The 25,531-nt window shown below is 49.1% G+C and overlaps 1 protein-coding gene across 2 annotated transcripts in view; it reads right to left on the reverse strand.

Annotated features, from left to right (window-relative positions):
• The window catches only part of si:dkey-112e17.1, an 82,851-nt gene that overhangs the window by 41,358 nt on the left and 15,962 nt on the right, over nt 1–25,531 (reverse strand). For both annotated transcript variants that reach the window (XM_038806998.1, XM_038806908.1), the window contains exons 2-5: nt 23,693–24,717; nt 13,566–13,617; nt 3,202–3,322; nt 1,556–1,689 (exon numbers count right to left, since the gene is read on the reverse strand). In XM_038806998.1, the coding sequence (XP_038662926.1) occupies nt 1,556–1,689; nt 3,202–3,322; nt 13,566–13,617; nt 23,693–24,717 (1,332 nt within the window). The remainder of the gene's footprint in view (nt 1–1,555; nt 1,690–3,201; nt 3,323–13,565; nt 13,618–23,692; nt 24,718–25,531) is intronic.

Consider the following 25,531-nt stretch of genomic DNA (forward strand, 5'->3'; position numbering starts at 1 on the left):
AGTGAACCAGCTCCGTGCCCTGCACGACAGCCTTTGCTACCCGGGGGTCACACGACTGTACCACCTCGTCAAAGCCCATAATCTGCCCTACTCCGTCGAGGAAGTACGGACAGTCACCAGAGACTGCCAGGTCTGTGCGGAGTGCAAGCCGCAGTTCTACCGGCCAGACCGAGCGCGCCTGGTGAAAGCATCCCGCCCCTTTGAACGCCTCAGCGTGGATTTTAAAGGGCCCCTCCCCTCTACCGACCGCAACACATATATCCTCAGTGTGGTCGATGAATTCTCCAGGTTCCCCTTCGCCATCCCATGCCCGGATATGACATCTGCCACCGTCATCAAGGCCCTCGATTCCATATTCGCCCTGTTCGGTTTCCCCGACTACATCCACAGTGACAGGGGATCCTCATTCATGAGCGATGAGCTGCGTCAGTTCCTGCTCAGCAGGGGTATTGCCTCCAGCCGGATGACCAGCTACAACCCCCAGGGAAACGGGCAGGTAGAGAGGGAGAACGGGACGGTTTGGAAGGCCGTCCAGCTGGCCCTACGGTCCAGAAACCTCCCAGCCTCTCGCTGACAGCCGGTCCTCCCTGATGCACTGCACTGCATCTGGTCTCTACTGTGCACTCCCACAAATAACACACCCCATGAATGTATTTTTACCTTCCCTAGGAAGTCCACATCCGGGGTGTCGCTCCAGACTTGGCTCGCAGCTCCAGGGCCGGTTCTACTACGTAGGCATGTCCGACTCCACAAGGCGGACCCCTTGGTGGACAGGGTACGCCTGCTCCACGCCAACCCCCAAGTATGCCTATGTGGAGTTCCCCAACGGCCGCCAAGATACGATCTCACTCAGGGACCTGGCTCCCTCGGGTTCTGCTCCCACACACTTCCCCACCCACGCGCCGCCCTCCCCTCCCCCGGCGCTCCCAGCATCAGCCCCACCAGATCCATCCCTCCTTCCGCTGCCCACGCTAGAGGACGAGGAAGATTTCGGCACGCTCCCGGAGTCATCCAACTACTGGCCAGCACCAACACCGCCAGCACCAACGTCGTTGACGCCGACACCGCCAGTACCAACATCGCCACCACCGCTACGTAGCTCCCAGCGAACCGTCAAACCACCGGACAGGCTTAACCTCTGACGGGCACCGGACTACAAGATGGACATATACTTTTTTTCCCATCCCCTCTGTAAATAATTCACAATTCTGTATATAGTTCCACGCCACCCCCGCCGGACTCATTTTTAACAGGGGGTGAATGTGGTGATCCACTGTGTTGACTGTGTGCACCTGTATTAGGGGATGTACGGTAGTACCTGTGCTACAGGTTCGCCGGTAGCCCCTGCCGGCTAGCTCCGCCCACAAGGAGCTGTATAAATATGCATGACTCCTCCTGATCAGCCATTCTACCAGCTGCAGTAGGAGGCCACGCATCTGACTGTAATAAAGCCTCTGTTGTACCAATCTGAGTCTTTCATACAATCGATAGTGCATCACACTCATAAGCAGATGATTCCACCGCCTCTCCCCTCCCAACATTTCCCTCCACGTACCTTGGTCTTAAAGCTGGAGAAATGCAAATTGCCCAAGCTGAGACCAGTTGAAATGACAAAGATCTCGTCACTCCCGGACTCCGTCACCGCTGATTCACTGGAGGCCAGTTCCATTTCCGTGTGGAGCGAATTGCCTGCAGCAGCAGAGTAACAGGGACTTGAACAAGTCAGAATTACTTCATCAACAGTGCATATGTCAGATACAGCTGAAGTTTCAAATGATTCTTTGGAGAATCTTTTTTTTAAAGTTAGTTTTGGAATATTTAAGAAAATAAAATGTACATATTGAACCGTCTACATTTTAGAATATCAAGGCTGTGATTTCAAATGCAGCAGTAAGTAAATAATTCTACAACTTCATAGCAAAGTGACCATTGTAATACTTTTCTAAAAAGGTTAGAAAATTTCCACTGGAAATATTACTTCTTATAATAAGTGCTGGATAAACTCAGGAGGTCTAGATCAGCATGGTGGCGCTGTGGTTAGCACTGCTGCCTCACGGCGTCGAGGTCCCAGGTTCGATCCCGGCCCGTGTCGGTGTGGAGTTTGCACATTCTCCCCATGTCTGCGCGGGTCCCACAACCCAAAAGATGTGCAGGGTAGGTGGATTGGCCACGCTAAATTTCCCCTTAATTGGAAAAAAAAATTGGTACTCTTCAATTTATAAAAAGAAAGATTTATTCCGATGATCACAATCTTGAATTCCTTTTATAAAATGAAAATTCCTGACTGTTGGGAGTGTCATTTTTTCCAGATGGACAGAGGGGTTAAACAATCCTGGAGATAACCTTCTGTTCTGAACTGGGAAAAGGTAAAGATGTAACTGGCAGTAAAAGTTGTGTTTTTTAAAAAAAACATAAATTTAGAGTACCCGATTCTTTTTTCCCCCCCAATAAAGAATGCAGAAGAGATTTACAAGGATGCTACCAGGACTTGGTCTGAGTTATAAGGAGAGGCTGGATAGACTGGGACTTTTTTCCCTGGAGTGTAGGAGATTTAGGGGTGATCTTATAGAGGTCTATAAAATAATGAGGAGCATCGATAAGGTAGATGGTCGACATCTTTTCCCAAAGGTAGAGGAGTCTAGAACTAGAGGGCGTAGGTTTAAATTGAGAGGGGGGAGATACAAAAGAGACCAGAGGGGACATTCTTTCACACAGAGGGTGCTGAGTGTCTGGAACGAGCTGCCAGAGGAAGTGGTAGAGGCGGCTACAATCTTGTCTTTTAAAAAGCAGTTTAGACAGTTACATGGAAAGAGTGGGTATAGAGGGATATGGGCCAAATGCGGGCAAGTGAGACTAGCTTAGTGATAGAAACTGGACGGCACAGATAAGCTGGGCCGAAGGGCCTGTTTACATGCTGTAAACATCTATGACTCTATGACACTCAAAGGGGCAATTTAGCATGGCCAATTCATCCATCCTGCACATTTTTGTGCAAACTCCACATGGATAGTGACCCTGACCCAGGATCAAACCCGGGTCCTCGGTGCCGTGAGGCAGCAGTGCTAACCACTGAGCCACCCTCACTGGCAGCAAAACCAATTTGAGGTCACAGTTTAGTTTTTAGCCATCAACCTTTCGCCTGGACTGTAACCACATCCCACATCCCCAGTATTGTTGGAACAATCTCCATATCGTACTGACCTATTCCCTCGAAGCTAATGCTGTGATTGTTGTTCTCATTTTCCGTCGAGACCTCCCGAGCCGTGCCGTTGGCCACAAGCTGCATTTCTCCGATGTCAACTGCAGAATTCTGGATTCCATTCTGGGAAAGAGAAAAATAAATACACTAAACACACAACTCAGCTTTGTGTTAACATCCCACCCTAGCCCCAGGATGTGGGTGTGAGGCGGCCTGACGTGGCAGTGTGTACACAGTGCAACTCCTTCGACAGCACCTTTCAAACCCACAGTCTCAGCGACCCAGCAGCACAAACGCAGCAGACACAGGGGAACATCGACACGTTTCCCTCTGACCTACTCTCCATCCAGACTTGGTAATCAGAGAATTTACACCTCAGAAGGAGGCCAGTCAGCCCATCGCGTCTGCACCAGCCCTTCGAAAGAGCAGCCTACTTAACGCCCACACCTCCACCCTATCCCCATAACACAGTAACCCCACCTAACCTTTTTGGAGGTTAGAATGGAGGTGGGCACGGGGAGAGCGTGCCGACTCCGCACAGACAGTGACCCAAGCCAGGAACCGAACCTGGGACCCTAGAGCTGTGAAGCAGCAGTGCTAATCACTGTGCTACCCTGCCGCAGTTCCTTCATTGTTACAGAGTCAAAAATCCTAGAACTCCCCAACAGCACTGTGGGTGTATCTACACCACATGGACAGCAACGGTTCACAATGATGGTTTGCCATCACCTTCACAAGGCCAATTAGCCCTGGGCAATAAATGCTGATCTAGCCAGCAACACATAGAACATACAGTGCAGAAGGAGGCTATTCGGCCCATCGAGTCTGCACCGACCCACTTAAGCCCTCACTTCCACCCTATCCCTGTAACCCAATAACCCCTCCTAACCTTTTTGGACACTAAGGGCAATTTTGGACACTAAGGGCAATTTATCATGGCTAATCCACCTAACCTGCACGTCTTTGGACTGTAGGAGGAAACCGGAGCACCCGGAGGAACCTCACGCAGACACGGGGAGAACGTGCAGGCTCCGCACAGACAGTGACCCAAGCCGGGAATCGAACCTGGGACCCTGGCACTGCGAAGCCACAGTGCTATCCACGTGTGCTACCGTGCTGCCCTGTCAAGAGAATGAATATGAAAGGGGCAAGACCCGATTGCAATGCTTCGATGCTGACTGAAGAGCTTCAGCAGAAAGTCAGCGATTTCTTTATTTCTTCCTGTCGGAATGGAGCAGTGGATGAAATGCTCTCAATACTCGTTGTTGAACTGATTCTGATATTGTTCACAATGGAGACACCTGGGTATTAGAGTGAAAAATCGGACAAGGAAGTTAACTGGGTCTGGGAGGCCTAACACAAATCCCCATATCTGTCATTTACAATTCCCATTCCCAACTGGGATCTCAAACGTTTGGCCCTCTGACCTGGTGGAAAAGAGAAAAGGCCTATTTTTCTATAGTGCCTTTCATGACAGCCTGATGACCCAAAGTGCTTTGCAGTCAGTCAATGAAGTGTAATCCAGGAAATGTGCCCCAATTTGCACACAGCGAGCCCCCACAATCAGCAATGTGCTAATGACAATCTATTTTTGTGACGCGGATTGAGGGATAAATATTCATAGAATTTACAGTGCAGAAGGAGGCCATTCAGCCCATCGAGTCTGCACCGGCTCTTGGAAAGAGCACCCTACCCAAGGTCAATACCTCTACCCTATCCCCATAACCCAGTAACCCCACCCAACACTAAGGGCAATTTTGGACACTAAGGGCAATTTATCATGTCCAATCCACCTAACCTGTACATCTTTGGACTGTGGGAGGAAATGGAGCACCCGGAGGAAACCCACGCAGGCACTGGGAGGATGTGCAGACTCCGCACAGACAGTGACCCAAGCCGGAATCGAACCTGGGACCCTGGAGCTGTGAAGCAATTGTGCTAACCACTGTGCTACCATGCTGCCCGATATTGTTCAGGAGACCGGGATAAATATTGTTCAGGAGACCATGAAGAACTGCCCTGTTCTTTTCTTTTTAGAAAATATTTTATTGAGGCATTTATAATTTTAACATTTTCACATATTAAACAGAGAGATCTAACACACACAAAAAGCCCCACAATAACATACCCAGCTCCCCCTAGGCTTGAACCCTGACTACCCATACATTAGATTCATAGAATTTACAGTGCAGAAGGAGGCCATTTGGCCCATCGAGTCTGCACCGGCTCTTGGAAAGAGCACCCTACCAAAGGTCCACACGTCCACCCTATCCCCATAACCCAGTAACCCCACCCAACACTAAGGGCAATTTTGGACACTAAGGACAATTTATCATGGCCAATCCACCTAACCTGCACATCTTTGGACTGTGGGAGGAAACTGGAGCACCCGGAGGAAACCCACGCACACACGGGGAAGATGTGCAGACGCCGCACAGACAGTGACCCAAGCCGGGAATCGAACCTGGGACCCTGGAGCTGTGAAGCAATTGTGCTAACCACTATGCTACCGTGCTGCCCTTAGATTCCCTATCCTTATTCGTCACTTCCATGCCTCCCCTTCCCTCCCTCCCGCCTCCCTGCTGACGGTCAATTCTCCTTGAAGAAGTCGATGAACAGCTGCCACCTCCGAGCGAGCCTCTGTACTGAACCGCTCAAGGCGAACTTTATTTTCTCTAACCTAAGAAACACTGCCTTGTCACCCACCCAAACCCCCGACTTTGGAGGCTCCGAGTTCCTCCGTCCCAACAGAATCCGTCTCCGGGCCACCAGGGAGGCAAAGGAAAAACATTGGCCCCTCTCCCCATCTGGGCTCCCGGATCTTCCTACGCTCCAAACATTGCCACCTCTGGACTTGGAGTCACCCTCCCTCCCAGGACCTCTGACCGGAGATCTGAAAATCCCTGTCCTGTTCTTCAAAACAGTGCGTCTCCCGAGGTGGCAGTCAGGGCCTCGGTTTGTGGTCTCGTTCAAAAGACAGCCTCTCCAAAAGTACTCTGTCCATCACCCACCAGCCTCACCTGCTCAAGTCACGGGAGTGGAGCCCGAACCTTGTGATTCAGAAACGAGTGTCCTACCCACCGCGTCACAGCTGATACCTGGGCCCGGAGGAGATGGGTGTCGGAACACCAGAGGAGTCCCACAGAAGGCTGCAGCTAGTGGGGTGTGGAGACTCCAGTTAAACGTGCTGGACTTTGCTACTTTGGCGACGGGATGGGAGAGGGGTGTACAATGTGCCAGTGGAGAGGGATTCTCGAGTGACCTCCGGCACTGGTGGAGTGTGGCAGCGGCATTGCAAAGTAGGGGTACATCCCGAGGTAAGGGGGTAGTGGTCAAAGTGTGAGGGGGCAGGGGGTGAAAGGCATATTCAATACGACACTTATGCAAATGTGTGGATCACAGTCCGGTTAAAGCGTTTGTCAATATCATTGAGAATTTCGATTGCCCATCCTGAACATACACATGGAAATGTTTTCCCGGGAATGTTTCCCCGGGTGGCAGTTTATGTTGGAAAATGGTGGGCGGACGTTACTGCAACTTGGTCCACTTAACGAGGCTTGACGGGAGTCTCGTCGCGAATGAAGGCTTGGCAGCTGATTCGCCAGCACCGCTCTCGCCAGCCCCCCACTAACAAGGTCGAGCAGCACTTAAGCTGAACATGCTCAGCCAATCCCAGCCCAGCTCGCAACAATGGCGCCGAGGGCACCAGCCCCAAGATTCGGAGGGAGGCTCCCAAGATGCCACCACCTGATGTGCATCATCAGCGGTGTGGTGCTCAAACTAGCTGCCCCCCCCCCCCCCCCCCCCATCCCAAGGCGAATCCCAGGGCCCCAATCGGGAGGAGGGGGTGCTGGGTGCCAAGCCAGACCCGTCCCATGGGCTGGGGATGTTGGCACCAGCTCCCCAGAGTTTCACCCCTCTGATGAGGTCGGGTCGTGTCTCGCAGTCAGCACACGGGGACAGGGCGGCACGGCTGTCGACAAGTGAGCCGGAGCCCTCCGACCGCAGAGCCCCCAGAGGCCAGAGGATACTGGCCAGGGGCATCAGCTGGCTACCCCCACCTCTGACGTGCATCCTGGGGAAACACTGAGACGCAGTGGTAGAGTGAGGAGGGCAAAACACAGAGGATCAGAGGGCACTGGGAAGGGAGGGGGGGCAGCATCTTTGAGAGTGGAGTTTGTACAACACAATAAAACACCTTTTCGCAAAACTATTATGATGCCTCTATCACTTTCTTCTGCAATGCATGCTGACCCCCGGACCCTTTGTCCATCTCTCCCCCCCGCTCTCCTCGTGGCGCACACCCACCCTCCAGCTGAGGGCAGGTCTCCCACCCTCCTCGTGGCGCACACCCACCCTCCAGCTGAGGGCAGGTCTCCCACCCTCCTTGTGGCGCACACCCACCCTCCAGCTGAGGGCAGATCTCCCACCCTCGTGGCGCACACCCACCCTCCAGCTAAGGGTAGGTCTCCCACCCTCCTCGTGGCGCACACCCACCCTCCAGCTGAGGGCAGGTCTCCCACCCTCCTCGTGGTGCACACCCACCCTCCAGCTGAGGGCAGGTCTCCCACCCTCATGGCACACACCCACCCTCCAGCTAAGGGTAGGTCTCCCACCCTCCTCGTGGCGCACACCCACCCTCCAGCTGAGGGCAGGTCCCTGGAGTGGAGATCGCAGAGTACTTGGAAGTGCATGATAAAATAGGACTGAGTCAGCACGGCTTCGTCAAGGGGAGGTCATGTCTGACAAATCTGTTAGAGTTCTTTGAGGAGGTAACAAGGAGGTTAGACAAAGGAGAACCAGTGACATGATTTATTTAGATTTCCGGAAGGCTTTTGACTAGGTGCCACATAGGAGACTGTTAAATAAGTTAAGAGCCCATGGTGTTCAGGGTAAGATCCTGGCATGGATAGAGGATTGGCTGACTGGCAGAAGGCAGAGAGTGGGGATAAAGGGGTCTTTTTCAGGATGGCAGCCGGTGATCATGGTGTGTCTCAGGGGTCGGTGCTGGGACCACAACTTTTCACAATATACATTACAATCTGAAAGAAGGAACTGAAGGCTCTGTTGCCAAGTTTGCAGATGATACAAAGATCTGTAAGGGACAGGTAGTATTGAGGAAGCAGGGGTGATGCAGAAGGATTTGGACAGGGAAGGAGAGTGGGCAGTGAAGTGGCAGATGGAATACAATGTTGAAAAGTGTGAGGTTACGCACTTGAGGAATTTAGGCATGGACTATTTTCTAAATGGTGAAATGCTTCAGAAATCAGAAGCACAAAGGGACTTGGGAGTCCTTGTCCACGATTCTCTGAAGGTTTTAAAAAATATTTTATTGAGGTATTTGAAAATTTTTAATGAAAATAACATAGACAATGACATCAACTTGGTATAATAAACATTCCCCCCCCCCCCCCCATCTCAATCTTCTCACACCTCAACCAGACTACAACAACCACCCCACCCCCAGAATTCTGCATCTGCTGACATTTTTAATTTTCCTGAGAAAGTCGACGAACGGCTGCTGCCTCCGGGTGAACCCTAACATTGACCCTCTTAAGGCAAACTTTTATTTTCTCGAGACTGAGAAAGCCAGCCATGTCACTAACCCAGGTCTCTACACTCAGGGGCTTCGAGGCCCTCCACATTAACAAGATCCGTCTCCGGGCTACCAGGAAGGCAAAGGCCAAGATGTCGGCCACTTTCGCCCCCTGAACTCCCGGATCTTCCGACACTCCAAAGATCGCTACCTCTGGACTCGGCACCACCCGTGTTTTTAGCACCGTGGACATTGCCTTAGCGAAACCCTGCCAAAACCCTCTAAGCTTCGGGCATGCCCAAAACATGTGGACATGATTTGCTGGGCTTCCCACGCACCTCGCACATCTATCCTCTACCCAGAAATTTTTACTCATCCTAACCCCTGTCACGTGTGCCCGGTGGATTACCTTAAATTATATCAGGCTAAGCCTGCCGCACGATGAGGAGGTATTAACCCTGCTTAGGGGATCCGCCCACAGACCCGCCTCTATCTCTCCTCCTGGCTCGTCCTCTCACTTTGTCTTAAGCTCCTCCACCGGAGTTTCCTCCGCCTCCGAAAGTTCCTGGTAGATATCCGCTACCTTCCCCTCTCCCACCCAGGTACTGGAGACCACGCTGTCCTGTATCCCCCGTGGCGGCAGCAGCGGAAAGGCCGGAATCCTGCTTTCTCAGGAAGTCTCACACCTGCAAATACCTAAACCCATTCCCTGCTGGCAATTCAAATTTATCCTCCAAAGCTTTCAAGCTGGGAAAGCTCCCATCTATAAATAGATCCCCCATCCTCCTAATTCCTGCCGTCTGCCATCTCCGGAAGCCGCCATCCAGCCTACTCGGTACAAACCTATGATTATTATAAATTGGGGTCCAAATCGATGCTCCCACCACTCCCTTATATCTCCTCCATTGCCCCCAGATTCTCAGAGCCGTCACCATCACCGGACTTGTGGAGTATCAGGCCGGTGAGAACGGAAGAGGTGCCGTTATCAGTGCTCCCAAACTTGTGTCTTTGCATGACGCCGCCTCCATCCACTCCCATGCCGACCCCTCCCCCACTACCCACTTCCTAATCATGGCTATATTAGTCGCCCAGTAGTAATTGCAGAAGCTCGGCAGCGCCAACCCACCCTCCCCCTGACTGCGCTCCAGCAACACTTTCTTCACTCGCGGGGTTTTACCCGTCCACACAAAGCCCAAAATAATCTTATTTACCCATTTAAAAAAAGACTTTGGGATAAAGATGGGGAGGCACTGAAAGACAATCAGAAATCTGGGGAGGACCGTCAGTTTCACGGTCTGTACCCTCCCCGCCAGTGATAGCGGGAGCATGTTCCATCTCTTAAATTCCCCTTCCATTTGTTCTACCAACCGGGATAGGTTTAACTTGTGCAGTGCCTCCCATTCCCGGGCCACCTGGATTCCCAGATATCGCAATCTCTTCCCTACCATTCTAAACGGCAGCTCTCCCAGTCTCTTCTCCTGTCCTCTTGCCTGGATTGCGAACATCTCGCTTTTCCCCATGTTCAATTCATACCCTGAAAAATTGCCAAATTCCCCCGATTCGCATTACTTCCCCCACCCCCTCCAATGGGTCTGAAATATACAAGAGCAGGTCAATGCGTAGAGCGAGACCCGGTGCTCCCCCGGCCGAACCAGCCCTTTCCAGTTCCTAGAAGGCTCTTAATGACATGACCAATGGCTCTATGGCCAGAGCAAACAGTAACGGGGAGAGGGGGCACCCTTGCCTCGTCCCTCGGTGTAGTTTAAAGTACCCCGACCTCAGCCGCTTCATACGCACACTTTCTATGGTGCCTGATAGAACAAAGAAAAGTACAGCACAGGAACAGGCCCTTCGGCCCTCCAAGCCCGTGCCGACCATGCTGCCCGTCTAAACTATAATCTGCTAAACTAAAATCTTCTACACTTCCGGGGTCCGTATCCCTCTATTCTCATCCTATTCATGTATTTGTTAAGATGCCCCTTAAACGTAACTATCATCCCTGCTTCCACAACCTCCTCCGGCAGCGAGTTCCAGGCACCCACTACCCTGTGTAAAACATCTCCTCTAAACCTTGCCCCTCGCACCCAGAGTAACCGCGCCCAGTCAATAAAGCCTTCACCAAACCCAAACCATTACAGCGCCTGAATATAGAACTTAAGTGTAGAAGGAGGCCATTCGGCCCATCGAGGCTGCACCAAACCAGTTAAGCCCTCACTTCCACCCTATCCCCGTAACCTTTCTTGGTCCCCAAGGGCAATTTATCATGGCCAATCCACCTAACCTACACGTCTTTGGACTGTGGGAGGAAACCGGAGCACCCGGAGGAAACCCACGCTGACACGGGAAGAACGTGCAGACTCCGCACAGACAGTGACCCAGCGGGGAATCGAACCTGGGGCCCTGGCGCTGTGAAGCCACAGTGCTAATCACTTGCATTACCGTGCTGCCCAAATTAGGGTTAGCCTCCCACAGGTAATTTCACTCCACCCGATCAAAAGCCTTCTCCGCATCCATCGATACCACCACCTCCTCTCCTTCTGAGGGCATCATAATAACATTTAAAAAGCCTTCGCGTTGCCTGCCCTTCACAAATCCCCCGTGGGTTGCCTGATTCTGAACCACTTGATCAATCGAAGCCTTACTCGGGTCCAGCGTGTCCTTCTTCAGCTTGGCGAAGCAATCCTCGAAAAACTTCACCAGCTGCTCTGTCGACCACTGTGCCGCCCCTCCACGGCCCTGCTGCCCCACCATGCTGTCCCGTGTTACCAGCTCTGCTCGCGTCTCCCGTATAGGACTGTGTCTTCTCACACGGCCACTTCTGGTCCAATTGTCTATACAGCAGAGGGGGATTTCTCTTTACTGTCTCACTCTTCACTGATTTATCCCATAAAATCCAGAAAAAAGCGGAGGAAAAGGATCCAAAAGTCTGTCGCAGGTGGGAGCTATCAAATGTGTGACCTACTCCTCCATGGTCGCCAGCGGAAGTCAGGTTGTCTTAAGGTTAACATGCAGGTTCAGTCGGCAGTTAGGAAGGAGAATGCAATTTCAGCATTCATGTCGAAAGGGCTAGAATACAGGACCAGGGATGTACTTCTGAGGCTGTATAAGGCTCTGGTCAGACCCCATTTGGAGTATTGTGAGCAGTTTTGGTCCCATATCTAAGGGAGGATGTGCTGGCTTGGAAAGGGTCCAGAGGAGGTTTACAATGATCCCTGGAATGAAGAACTTGTCATATGAGGAACATTTGAGGACTCTGGGTCTGTACTCGTTGGAATTTAGAAGGATGAGGGGGGATCTTATTGAAACTTACAAGATACGGCGAGGCCTGGATAGAGTGGACGTGGAGAGGATGTTTCCACTCGTAGGAAAAACTAAAACAAGGGCACAATCTCAGACTAAAGGGACGACCCTTTAAAACTGAGATGAGGAGGAATTTCTTCAGCCAGAGGGTGGTGAATCTGTGGAACTCTTTGCCGCAGAAGGCTGTGGAGGCGAAATCATGGAGTGTCTTTTTTTAAAAATTTAGAGTACCCAATAATTTTTTCCAATTAAGGGGCAATTTAGCGTGGCCAATTCACCTAACCTGCACATCTTTGGGTTGTGGGGGCGAAACCCACGCAGACACGGGGAGAATGTGCAAACTCCACACGGACAGTGACCAAGGGCCGGGATTCAAACCCGGGTCCTCAGCGCCGTAGGCAGCAATGCTAACCACTGTGCCACCGTGCTGCCCATCATTGAGTGTCTTTAAGACAGAGATAGGTAGGTTCTTGATTAATAAGGGGATCAGGGGTTATGGGGAGAAGGCAGGAGAATGGGGATGAGAAAACTATCAGCCATGATTGAATGGCGGAGCAGACTCGATGGGCCGAGTGGCCTAATTTAGTTCCTATGTCTTATGCTCCTATCCCCTGGGTGTTCGGATGTTGTGTGTATGGTGCTGCCTCCAGCCATGTTCAGGAGGCAGTGTCCAGGCATCAAGGTACGATTGGGATGTTAGGCAATGACTCCCACATGCTACATGGCCAACCCATAGGAATCCACTTGGCCGGTGCCAAGTGCTCACTTAAACCACTATCGCCAATTCCCTATTAGCGATAGCCGTCAGCTGCACAGCCAGAGGCCTCAGGGGTGGGGGCTATGGATGGTCCGGCGGCAGACGGGCAGAGACAAGGGTTGCCCGGAATGGGTAAATGATCTAGGGTAGGGGTGGCATGGTGGTGCCGTGAGCAGTAGTCCCTCCCCCCCCCATGGCAGCCCCCCTGCGGAGGGTCCTCCAGCCCCAGCTGAGGTTCCCACACCGAGCATGGGGGTGGCAGGCCCAGCACCCCCTGGCTCTTTGCCGGTGAGCAAAGATGGCTACTCACATCCTCAGCTCCCCACTGAAGCCCTTCCACAAGGTTTACATTTTTCAAAAGGAGCACTAATCAGTGCCAGCGTGAGCACTTCCTGGGGTGGCCGCTGAGTGGCGGGAGGCTGTTGGATATGGGGTGGCTCCCGTTAATTGCATGGGGAATAAAACGGGGCTTAAGTGGTGATAATTGGTTTCTCACCACGCTACGGCCAGATCCCGATTTTGCCTCGGGCAGCGGACTGGTTGCATCGCAAACTGTTTGCCGCCTGGCACAGATCTCGCTTTTGGCCTCTCTCGCCACTCAGCGACCTCATTATGTTTGAGCGAGAGCGCAACGTGGCCAGAGAATCCCGTCCTCCGTTTCTCTCTCCCCACACAGGTGCTGCCGGACCTGCCGAGATTTTCCAGCATTTTCTGTTTGCATTCTTTCAAAGAGGACAATTTATCTAATCACCATCTTCACAAATCAGATTTACCTCAGCAATCCTCGGGCAGTGGGAGTGACTTCCTTTATGACGAGCCCTTTTCCTATATTAAAAAAAAGGTGACATTTTTGTTTAGTCAATCATCGCAAAAGTCACTTACCTGAACACTGAAAGTCAGCAGGTGTGTTCAATTACTTGGGTCTTTGGGTGAAGAAAAACGCAGATTTCTGTTTCTACAGGAGGCTCACACCCGTAGAACCTGCTAAAGAGCTTTACAGGCAAGAAACTACAAGTGTAGTCACAGAAAGAGGTGGTAAAATGGATCACAGAGCATCTTTAATTCAAGTCACAACAATTCCCATATATTGTAGCTCGGTTGCTGATATTAAAAAAATAAATAAATAAATAAATAAATCGCATTTATACAGCGCATTCACAACTTCAGGAGATCTCAAGGTGCTCGACAAACAATGAAAAATGAAATCTCATAAACTGCGTTGAATAAATAACCAGATAATGTGATCTCTAGATCGGTAGCAAAACCAGCTTATTGAAAGGCGGCATTTTCAGCAGGGTACTACCGGTATTAGGAGGTGCCAGCCTGGGTTAACCCAAAGTGTTAAGATTTTCCACTGTGAATCCAGGAATCTTTCTATGGAGACGGTTCGATTTTCCCCCTACATCTACCTCCTCGGTGTTCCTGCAACTCTGACTTCCCAGAACCAGTTCAATAATCTCCTCAAACAGAATCAGGAGCAGTTGTGTCAAATAACATTTAGTGATTTGATTAGGCTCAATAAACCTTCTCGCACAATCCTGAACACACTTCTTTCATTGGGTCTCACAGCAGCTAGGCTCTGGATGGGCGATAGTTCATGTTTCCCTGATTATTGCCCTCAACCAACATTAGGATTTGGATTGAAGCAGGTGCTTTGAAGAGGAATCCAGTGCAACATGGGGGCTGGGTGCGTTTATATGTGGGGGTGAAACCCACGCAGACACGGGGAGAATGTGCAAACTCTACACGGACAGTGACCCAGAGCCGGGATCAAACCTGGGACCTCGGTGCTGTGAGGCAGCAATGCTAACCATTGCGCCACCGTGTTGCTACTTGGTTTAGCTCAGTTGACTGGACACCTATTTGTGATGCAGAGCGAGGCCAACAGCGCGGGTTCAATTCCCGTCCCGGCTGAGGTGATTTACGAAGGCCCCACCTTCTCAACCTTGGCCCTTGCCCGAGGTGTGGTGATCCTCGGGTTAAATCACCACCAGTCAGCTCTCCCCCCTCAAAAAGGGGAAAGGTCATCTGGGACTATGGTGACTTTACCTTGTTATTGGAGCAATACTCTGTCCATCTGTGTGTTGCTGAAACAATCAGTTATGAGAGCAAGCACTAATGACACCAGCAGGTGAGAGCTCATTCTGAGCCCAGTATCAGTTAGAAAAGACAGCACAGAAAGAATCCAATTAGTTCATTCCGTCCGTTCACCCACGATCCCACAGTGATGTTTAGATCAGTGTTCTTCAAAGTCGGGGCGCAACCATTGGGCGGGTGTCGGGAGGGTCGCGGAGCCGTTGTCCGCGACCCTCCCGATCGTGCAAATCCCCGCGCAGCAGCCGGCTTTTCATAACGCCGGCTGCAAGCGACCGCGAACATGTTTTTTTAAAAAAAATTGGCCGCATTGCGTATATGCGCATGATGATCGGCGCGCATGCGCATAATCGGGTACGCATGCGCAGTGCGGCTGCTATTTTTTATTTTTAAACAGTTGCAACTTTTTTTTTTTTTAATTTCTTTTTTTTTTTAAAACAAGGTTATTTGATAAAATTATTACAGGAAAAAAATTCAGAACTTTGGACAGATGGAGATTCCATACTTTCTGACACCAGAAGGCTTCACCTTCATCAAACAGGTTCCATTGGAGGAGCGTGTATGAGGGCCAAAGGGACCCAAAACCATTTCCTCCATTTGTGTCAGCAGCAAACAAGGTCAGAGAAAATGGTGGGTCGCGCAGCTCGGCCGGCGTGGGTCGCGCAGCTCGGCCGGCGTGGGTCGCGCAGCTCGGCCGGCGTGGGTCGCGCAGCTCGGCCGGCGTGGGTCGCGCAGCTCGGCCGGCGTGGGTCGCGCAGCTCGGCCGGCGTGGGTCGCGCAGCTCGGCCGGCGTGGGCCGCGCAGCTCGGCCGGCGTGGGCCGCGCAGCTCGGCCGGCGTGGGCCGCGCAGCTCGGCCGGCGTGGGCCGCGCAGCTCGGCCGGCGGGTAAAAATGGGTACCCAGAAAAAAAGTTTGAAGAACACTGGGTTAAAGGGTTAAATGATGAGGACAGGTAGTATTTCCTTGTGGATACAATATATTAAATGATTAAAATCATTCAATAGGGTGGAAACAGAGATTTATTTCCTCTGTTGAGACCCAGAGCTTCAGGAACGCGCACACACACTAAATGGAGCTCAAATCGAACAAAGCTACCAAGAAATATTTATTACTATTGGGACCAGAGAGAGATTACAGCTGTCAGGAAAGATTGAAAAGGCCTCTTATCTTTTGTTCATGGGATGTGGGCGTTGTTGGCAAGGCCAACATTTACTGCCCAGCTCCAAGAACCCTCGAGAAAATGCTGGTGAGCCGCCCCCTTGAGCTGCTGCAGTCCATGTGGCGCAGGGACACCCAGAGTTTTGTTAGGAAGAGAGTTCCAGGATTTTGACAGTGGAGAAATAGGGATATAGTTAAAGTCAGAATGGTGTGTGGCAGTGACCCAAGCCGGGAATCAAACCTACGTCCCTGGCGCTGTGAGGCAGCAGTGCTACTGCACGGCATGGTAGCACAGTGGTTAGCACCGTTGCTTCACAGCTCCAGGGTCCCAGGTTCGATTCCCGGCTTGGGTCACTGTCTGTGCGGAATCTGCACGTTCTCCCCGTGTCTGCGTGGGTTTCCTCCGGGATGCTCTGGTTTCCTCCCACAAGTCTCGAAAGACGTGCTGTTAGGTGAATTGGACATTCTGAATTCTCCCTCTGTGTACCTGAACAGGCGCCGGAATGTGGCGACTAGGGGATTTTCACAGTAACTTCATTGCAGTGTTAATGTAAGCCTACTTGTGACAATAAAGATTATTAAATACTGTGCTATCGTGCTGTCTAAATTTAGCAAATACAGAAAGAATGTGGCAACTTGGGGCCTTTCACAGTAACTTCATTTGAAGTCTACTTGTGACAATAAACGATTTTCATTTTCAAGTATTTATTTATCACTATGAAATGATGATTCAGTTCTATTGGCAGAGTGTTAGAATTACCACCTATGTTCTTAGTGCTTGGAATAGTTTGCTGTATCAATACCAAAATAACAGAGAGCTCCTCAGAATGTAATGAAAAGACACTGAATGAGATGACTGGGGTTGGACTATTGCAACTGTTTTTAGGGTGACTGAGTGATGGATTGGGCTGCACTTCTTCCGATCTGGAACCTGATCCAAAATCCAACCAAGCCGATATGGGTTTGTCAGTCTCAAATCACAACAGGACGTCTCCACAATTCCAATCTAATTAAACTCTCACTCTAGATCATCATGACAAAACAAAATATGTCAAAGGGCTGTGGGGAACAGGCAGGGAGGTGGGTTTGAGACCAGGAAGAGAGCAGCCATGATCTGATGGTATGGTGGAGCAGGCTCGAGGGGCTGAATTTGCCTCCTTCTGCTCCTAATTCCTATGTCCCTATGAGAAGAGTTGGCTCGGGAAATGGACTAGTGCCTGTTTCGGAGGCTGACTTTTAAGACATTGGCTCCTGGCTTGCAAGGCCTCAATTTTAAAACTCATTGTTTTCAAACCCCTCAGCGGCCTAGCCCTTTCCCATCTCTGTAACCTCCTTCAGTTCTACAAACCTCCCGGATCGAACCCGGGTCCTCCGTGCCATAGGCAGCAGAGCTAACCACTGCGCCACCATGTCACCCTATTAGTCACCTATCCTAATATTATTTTACATGGCTCAGTGTCAGATTCGGTTTGATAATCACTCCTGTAAAATGACTTGGGATGTTAAAGGTGCTTTCTAAATGCAACCTTTTGTTGACAATAGTTTCTAGCCATTTATCACCAGCTGACTTCAGTCATCTCCGAATTCTCAATAAGTTTTGGGTTGGTTGGTTAGACCATGTGCCACATGTCCACGTCCAACAGTCAAAACAGAAAAGGACATGTTGGCCAGGGAAGGAGTGCAGTGGAGAACCACCAGAATGTTACAAAGGCCCCAAGGATTCCATACTAAAAAGAGAGGTCACAGGTTTGAACACCCCGAGATATACAAGTTTCAGGGGTGTTTGGAATGAGGTTTTTCAAAACGGAGGGAGGGAGAGGGAGGGGGGAAAAGAGAAAAAAAGAGAGAAGAGAAGAGAAAAAAAAGAGAAGAGAAAAAAGATGAGAGAAGGGAAAAAAGAGAGAGAGGAGAAAAAAGAGAAGAGCAAGAGAGAGAGACAGAGGGAAAGAGAGGCGAGAGAGAGAGATAGAGAGTCGAGAGGGAGAGAGAGGAGAGAGAGAGACAGAGGAAGAGAACGAGGAGAGTGAGAGAGAGACAGAGGAAGACGGAGGAAGAGAGAGAGGACAGAGGAGAAGACGAAGAGAGAGAGAGACAGAGAAAGAGAGAGAGAGACAGAGAAGAGAGACAGAGAAAGAGAGACAGAGACAGAGGAAAAGAAAAGAAAAGAAAAGGAGAGCGTGGGCGCGAGAGCGCAAGAGTTATTTTTTTAACTAACATATCCGAATTGGCTGGCTAACTCATTGGAACTGATTGTCATGCAGTTTGTGGTTATTTTTAAGATCAGCCTTAGACTTGTAGCAATTGACTGAGTACAGCCTTGACCTCAGAAATGTTGTTTTCTGTGGGTGAGGGGAGAGAGAGAGAGAGAGAGAGAAAACAAAAATCAGGAAACTAAATGTCAGTCAAAGCTGTCATGAGTCCAGGTTTGGGAGATTATTCCATCTGGACTCGGTTAACCTTTGCTGGAAGCATAATTTTCCAGGACGCTGGTGGCAATTACTGAGTGGAAGAGTTATCCAGCGGAGTTCTCAGTCTAGACGTAATGCTCCCAGCAGGAATTCTCTTTGTGATCCCATCGCTGTGTTTGATGTGAAATTCTTGTGTGTTCAGGGTGGGCTGGGCCTGTTTTCAATATAACATCGACACAAAAACAATTCCAAGGCACAAGGAAATGGCCAGCAGCAAAACATCTGGAATGGGTTAGAATTTCCGCGGGGGGCCTTTTAGATCAGCTGCTAGTCAGTGGAGTCCACCTAAACCAGTCTGCCACCAAAACTAACATGGGGAAAATCGGGGGAAGCTGGCACAGAAATTCCACCCATTGGGGTAGTCTGACCTTGGGAAACTGTCCAATTGGAGACTCGCTATTCCCAATCCTCAGAAGGGGAAAAGGACCATATATACCATCGAGACCCAATTCATTCCGCAAGTATGACAAAGAACAAAGAAAAGTACAGCACAGGAACAGGCCCTTCGGCCCTCCCAAGCCTGTGCCGACCATGTGGCCCGTCTAAACTAAAATCGTCTACACTTCCTGGGTCCGTATCCCTCTATTCCCATCCTATTCATGTATTTGCCAAGATGCCCCTTAAATGTCACTATCGTCCCTGCTTCCACCACCTCCTCCGGCAGCGAGTTCCAGGCACCCACTACCCTCTGTGTAAAAAAACTTGTCTTGTACATCCACTCCAAACCTTGCCCCTCGCACCTTAAACCATTGCCCCCTAGTAATTGACCCCTCGACCCTGGGGAAAAGCCTCTGACTATCCAGTCTGTCTATGCCCCTCATAGTTTTGTAGACCTCAACCTCCGTCGTTCCAGTGAGGACAAACCGAGTTTATTCAACCGCTCCTCATAGCTAATGCCCACCATACCAGGCAACATCCTGGTAAATCTCTTCTGCACCCTCTCTAAAGCCTCTACATCCTTCTGGTAGTGTGGCGAACAGAACTGAACACTATATTCCAAGTGTGGCTTAACTAAGGTTCTATACAGCTGCAACATGACTTGCCAATTCTTATACTCAATGCCCCGGCCAGTGAAGGCAAGCATGCCGTATGCCTTCTTGACTACCTTCACCTGTGTTGCTCCTTTCAATGACCTGTGGACCTGTACACCTGGATCTCTGACTGTCAATACTCTTGAGGGTTCTACCATTCACTGTATATTCCCTACCTGCATGAGACCTTCCAAAATGCATTACCTCACATTTGGCCGGATTAAACTCCATCTGCCATCTCTCCGCCCAAATCTCCAAACGATCTAAATCCTGCTGTATCCTCTGACAGTCCTCATCGCTATCCACAATTCCACCAATCTTTGTGTCGTCTGCAAACTTACTAATCAGTTTGTGTCATCTGCAAACTTACTATTGCAGTCCACTGTTCATGCTTGATAGCTCGATATTCTGAATGGTGGCAGAGGATGGGGTGGGCACAAGGTGTTGCGTGTGAGAGGACCTCATCAGACAAATTGCTGGTGCTTCCCCACACGGAGGCCAGAGGACGTACATCACAGAGGATAAGCCAGCATGTCAGAGCAGCTGGTTACAGAGGGGCATTTCCAAAGGACTGGAGGTAGATCATTATTTGGGTTGGGGGAACAATCAATAGCTCAAGCTCACCTGGAGATCGAGAAACCCTCATCAAGTACTCCAGTGACTTGTCCTTTGGATAATATATGGAGCAGCCTCACTGAATATAGCATAAGTCGGCATGGTAGCATCGTGGATAGCACAATTGCTTTACAGCTCCAGGGTCCCAGGTTCGATTCCGGCTTGGGTCACTGTCTGTGCGGAGTCTGCACATCCTCCCCGTGTGTGCGTGGGTTTCCTCCAGGTGCTCCGGTTTCCTCCCACAGTCCAAAGATGTGCAGGTTAGGTGGATTGGCCATGATAAATTGCCCTTAGTGTCCAAAATTGCCCTTAGTGTTGGGTGGGGTTACTGGGATAGGGTGGAGGTGTTGACCTTGGGTAGGGTGCTTTTCCCAAGAGCCGGTGCAGACTCGATGGGTCGAATGGCCTCCTTCTGCATTGTAAATTCTATGATAAGATCTGTGATTTGTCCTACTATTCTCCTACAGACTGCCTCTTCTTGCACGATGCAACAGAACCGATCTTGGTCACAGAAACCAATGTGAAGAAACCTAATGGGCACGTTGAAGTGGCAAAATTATCAAAGCCAAATTGTGGGCATCGATTAAGATTCCTAGCACATTCGAGGGCAGCACGGTGGTGCAGTGGTTAGCATTGCTGCCTCACAACGCCGTGGTCCCAGGTTCAATCCCGGCTCTGGGTCACTGTCCGTGTGGAGTTTGCACATTCTCCCCGTGTTTGCGTGGGTTTTACCCCCACAACCCAAAGATGTGCAGGTTAGGTGAATTGGCCACACTAAATTGCCCCTTAATTGGAACAAAAAATTAATTGGGTACTCTAAATTTATTTTTTTAAATTTATAAAACAATTCCTAGCTGATTCTAAATGCAGACGTGAAGAACTGTGATAATTCGACTTGTTCTTATAATAAATATCTTTTCTTTGTATCCAACCCAAAAAACCCATAACAAAGGCTATATAATGATGAACATTCATAATAACTTTAACCATTATCTGTTGTTCACATTGTTCATTTTATCTGGAAAATACAACTGCTTAATTGATTAGTTTTAAAAGGGAGGCAAAGGTTGACTCATTGCATAAATCACTGGCATGGTATCACGAGGGATCCCTGGTTAAGGAGTCAGGTTTGGGTCATACTCTCATTTGCTCGATACAGATGTCTGCGGTTTCAAGACCCACTCCAGAATCTTGAGCACAAATTCTAGGTCGACTCTCCAGGGCTACGATCTTTCTCACAAGACAATAACTCGATCCCATCTGCTCTCTCAGATGGAAGTGGAAGATACTATGGCACTATCTCTCCACGGTGTCCTCGGACAATATTTATCCCTTAACAAACACCAATAAAGCAGATGATCTGGTCATTATCAACTTTCTGTTTACGGGAATTTGCTGTGCACAAATTGGCTTCCTACATTCCAACAGTGACCATACCTCAACAACACTTCATTTGGACTTGGAACATCCTGATGCACTATATAAAACCACAAGATGCAAGAGCAGAGATAGGCCATTCTCCCAGAGTCTGCTCCGTCATTCAATGAGATCGCGGCTGATCCGATAACCTTCAACTCCACTTCCCTGCTTTATCCCTCGCTGACTAAAATCTGTCTACCTCAGCCTTGAATGTACTTAATGACCCAGACTCTACAGTGAAGAATTCCACAGGTTCACTACCCGGAGAGAAAAAAATTCCTCCTCATCTCTGTCTTAAATGGCTTTACTCTGACATTATGCCCTCTGGTCCTGGACTCGACCACACACAAGGAAACAACCTTTCAGTGTCTGCATTATCAAGCCCTCTGAGAATCCTATACATCTCAATAAAGGTCACCTCGCATTCGTCTAAACTCCAGGCCCAATCTACTCAACCTCTCCCCATAAGAAAATCCCTCCATACCCAGGATCAACCCAATGAACCTTCTCTGGATTCCCTCCAATGTCAACATATCTTTCCTTGGGTAAGGGGTTCAAACCGTTCACAGTATTCCAGGTGGGGTCTAACCAGTGCCTTGTGTAGTTTTAGCAAGACTTCCCTATTTTTATACTCCATTCCCTTCCCAATTACCTGCTGAATGTGCATGCTAGTTTTGTGATAAATGCAGGATGACCCCAAATCTCTGTGCTGAAGCTTTCTGCAGTCTTTCTCATTGAAATAATATTCAGCTCCTTTATTCTACCTACCAAAGTGCATAACTTCAAGTTTTCCTACATTATATGTTCCATCTGCCAAGATTTTTTGCACTCGCCTAACCTGTCTATGCCCCTCCGTAGGCTTGGTGTCATCCTAGGGTAGAACAGTGGCACAGTGGTTCGCACTGCTGCCTCACAGCTCCAGGATCCCGGGGTCAATTCCGGCCTCGGGTGACTGTCTATGTGGAGTTGTACTTTCTCCCAGTGACTGCATGGGTTTCCTCCAGGTGCTCCGGTTTCCTCCCATAGTCTAAAGACGTGCAGGTTAGGTGGATTGGCCGTGCTAAATTACCCCTTTGTGTCCAAAAGGTTAGGTGGAGGTTACTGGGTTACAGGGATAGGGTGGTTGGGCTTCAGGTTCTTTCCAAGGGGCAGACTCCATGGGTCGAATGGCCTCCTTCTGCACTGTAAATTCTACGATTCTATGCACCTCACCACTTGTCTTCCCACCTACTTTATGCCATTTGCAAGTTTGGCAATAGTGCATTAATTTCCCTCATCCAAGTCATTAATAAATATTGTGAATAATTGTGGTCCCAGCACAGATCCCTGTTGCATTCTACTAGTTACAAGTTGCTCCCTAAAGATGTCCCTCATCAGTTAGCCAATCCTCTATCCATGATAATATACGACCCCCAAAATCATGAGCTCTTATCTCAAGTAGCCTTTTGTGCTGTACCTTATCAAACTCTTGAAAATCTAAGAATATTACATCTACTGGTTCCCCTTCATCTATCATTTATTGCTATTGTACTTATTCCATCTCGTATTAGCAAAGCTACCCCACCACCCTTCCCTTCCCGCCTGTCCTTACAAAAAGAGACATACCCCTGTGACGGCTACAAGATCATACCATTTACCTCAATTTGTGCCGTTAATTTGTTCATGTTTGCCGAATGCTATGTGCATTAAGTAAAGAACCATCAATTTTGCCTTATTACCAATTTTTCCCTTTTGACCCCATTTGTTGCTGTTTTTTTTAATTTTTGTACTCTCTCTTCCTTTTACACTCTAGGTATCTTTACCCAAATAGCTACCTTGCAATGCTGTTGCATCCTTTTGCTTTGCAAATCTACATATCCCCTCTACAGAACCACCGCCACATTGATTTAGTGTAAAGCCTTACTATAATTTCAATCCTTTTCTTCCATTCTCAGATGGCCAAACTGTCGTTAATAGAGGAATGTATGTTGGGAACAAGCCTTAAGCTGAACCCCAAAAGACATCGCCCTCTGAAGCAGTAGCAATTTTCCAAAGTTTTGACACAATGTTTAGTTTTTAAAGGATGGGTTTTGAGGAGCCAGAGAGAGAAGTGAAGTGAATAGAGTTTAAACTCACCTCCAGGTACAGCAGAGTGCAGTCAGAAGAACTACAGATAAAAGAGCAATGCCGGAGATGACCAAGAAATGGATCAGGTTGTCTTGGTCCCAGTGTTTTATCAAGGTTCGAAAATCAGCATCTTGGCCAGCCTTAAACTGGTAGAGAAGAAGGAAGCCACGCCCTCGATCTGTGGTGGTGATCAGCTCCACCACCACCTCCACCATCTCCAGGGAAGAACCAAATATCAATGTCTTGTTGACGGGAGTGTTAGGTCCACAAAAGCGGGCGGAGAATGTGATTAGATCGGAAATATACAAAACATCATTTGGACAGACTTCAGGAGATGTGTAGGGTGTCCCTTTTGTCGCAGGGAGCATTGTGACTGCAGTTGCATTATTTACTTGTTGCACTTCAAGATGGTCAATTTCCAGCCCCTCCTCACTTTGTTTTTCATTGTTGAATCGTGGGTCTACATTAACGTCTTTGTAATCACCAAAATCAGAAATTGGATCACTCAAATTTAACTGGGCCTTATCGAAATCAAGCGGACGGTCTGTGACTGAGAAATCTGGCAGCGTCTTAACCATCTCGAACTTGGTGGACTCCACCTGTGCCCCCACCCGTTTGCCTTCAGCTTTATGGGACTGGGTCACAGGGTAGTCACCATCAAAAGCTTTAGAATGAGAAATATTGGTCTCGTTAAAAAACGCCATTATTCTTCCATCTTGAACAGATTCCTTTGTACGAGGATACAGGTTATTGGACTCTCGATTCTGTTCAGTGTCCCCATTATCCAATGATTGAGAAACAGAAATCTCCCCACCTACCATCACAGAGGTTGAAGGTTCGCCAAGTGGGGTTTTATCATTACGTGGATTCTCGAACACATCAAAATCAAAAACTTCCAAAACGAGATGGACACCGGCTGGAATGAAGAACTGCCACAAACAGTGTGTGCCAGGAACGTAACTTGCAGGAAAGCCAGGAGAGAGGATAATACCTGGAGCTTCAGAATCAACAATGGCACCACACGAATAATAAACCTGAAAGTAAAATATTGTAGGAGATCACCAAGGCAACCCATGATTTTTCAATTACTTCCTAGCTCTAATTTCCTTTTCCATATGAACAACTTGCCTGAAGATATAGTGAAATAATCTTAATAAAATATCACTCAACATAGGACAAGCTGGATGAGGGGAGGCAGTGGCGTAATGGTATTGTCACTGAACTAGTAATCCAGAAACTCAGGGTAATGCTCTGGGACCCAGGTTCGAATCCCACCAGAGCAGATGGTGGAATTTGAATTCAATAAAAATGTGGAATTAAAAGTTTAATGTTGACCATGAAACCATTGTCAATTGTTGTAATATCCCATCTAGTCTATTGTCCTTTAGGGAAGGAAATCTGCCGTCCTTACCTGGTCTGGCCTACATGTGACTCCAGACACACAGCAATATTGTTGACTTTTAACTGCCTCAAGGGCAATTCGGGATGGGCAATAAATGCTGGCAGTGCCTGCGACGCCCACCTCCCATGAACGAATAAATAAAAAACAACTAAACAAGGAGGGGTTGGAGATGCTCATATATGATCATTGCTCTCTTCATTTTGGTATTTTCCAGCACGGTGGCGCAGTGACTGGGTTCAATCCTAGCCCCCGGGTCATTGTCCATGTGGAGTTTGCACATTCTCCACATGTCTGCGTGGGTCGTACCCCCACAACCCAAAGATGTGCAGCGTAATTGGGAAAAAAAATGGCTATTTAAAAATATAAATAATTTTGGTATTTTCCCTAATACTGGATATTGGCTAAATGCTCATCAATGACATCTACAGCTCATGTGGTGGATGTCA

Source organism: Scyliorhinus canicula, chromosome 1, assembly GCF_902713615.1.
Source record: "Scyliorhinus canicula chromosome 1, sScyCan1.1, whole genome shotgun sequence".
Taxonomy (NCBI): Eukaryota; Metazoa; Chordata; class Chondrichthyes; order Carcharhiniformes; family Scyliorhinidae; genus Scyliorhinus; species Scyliorhinus canicula.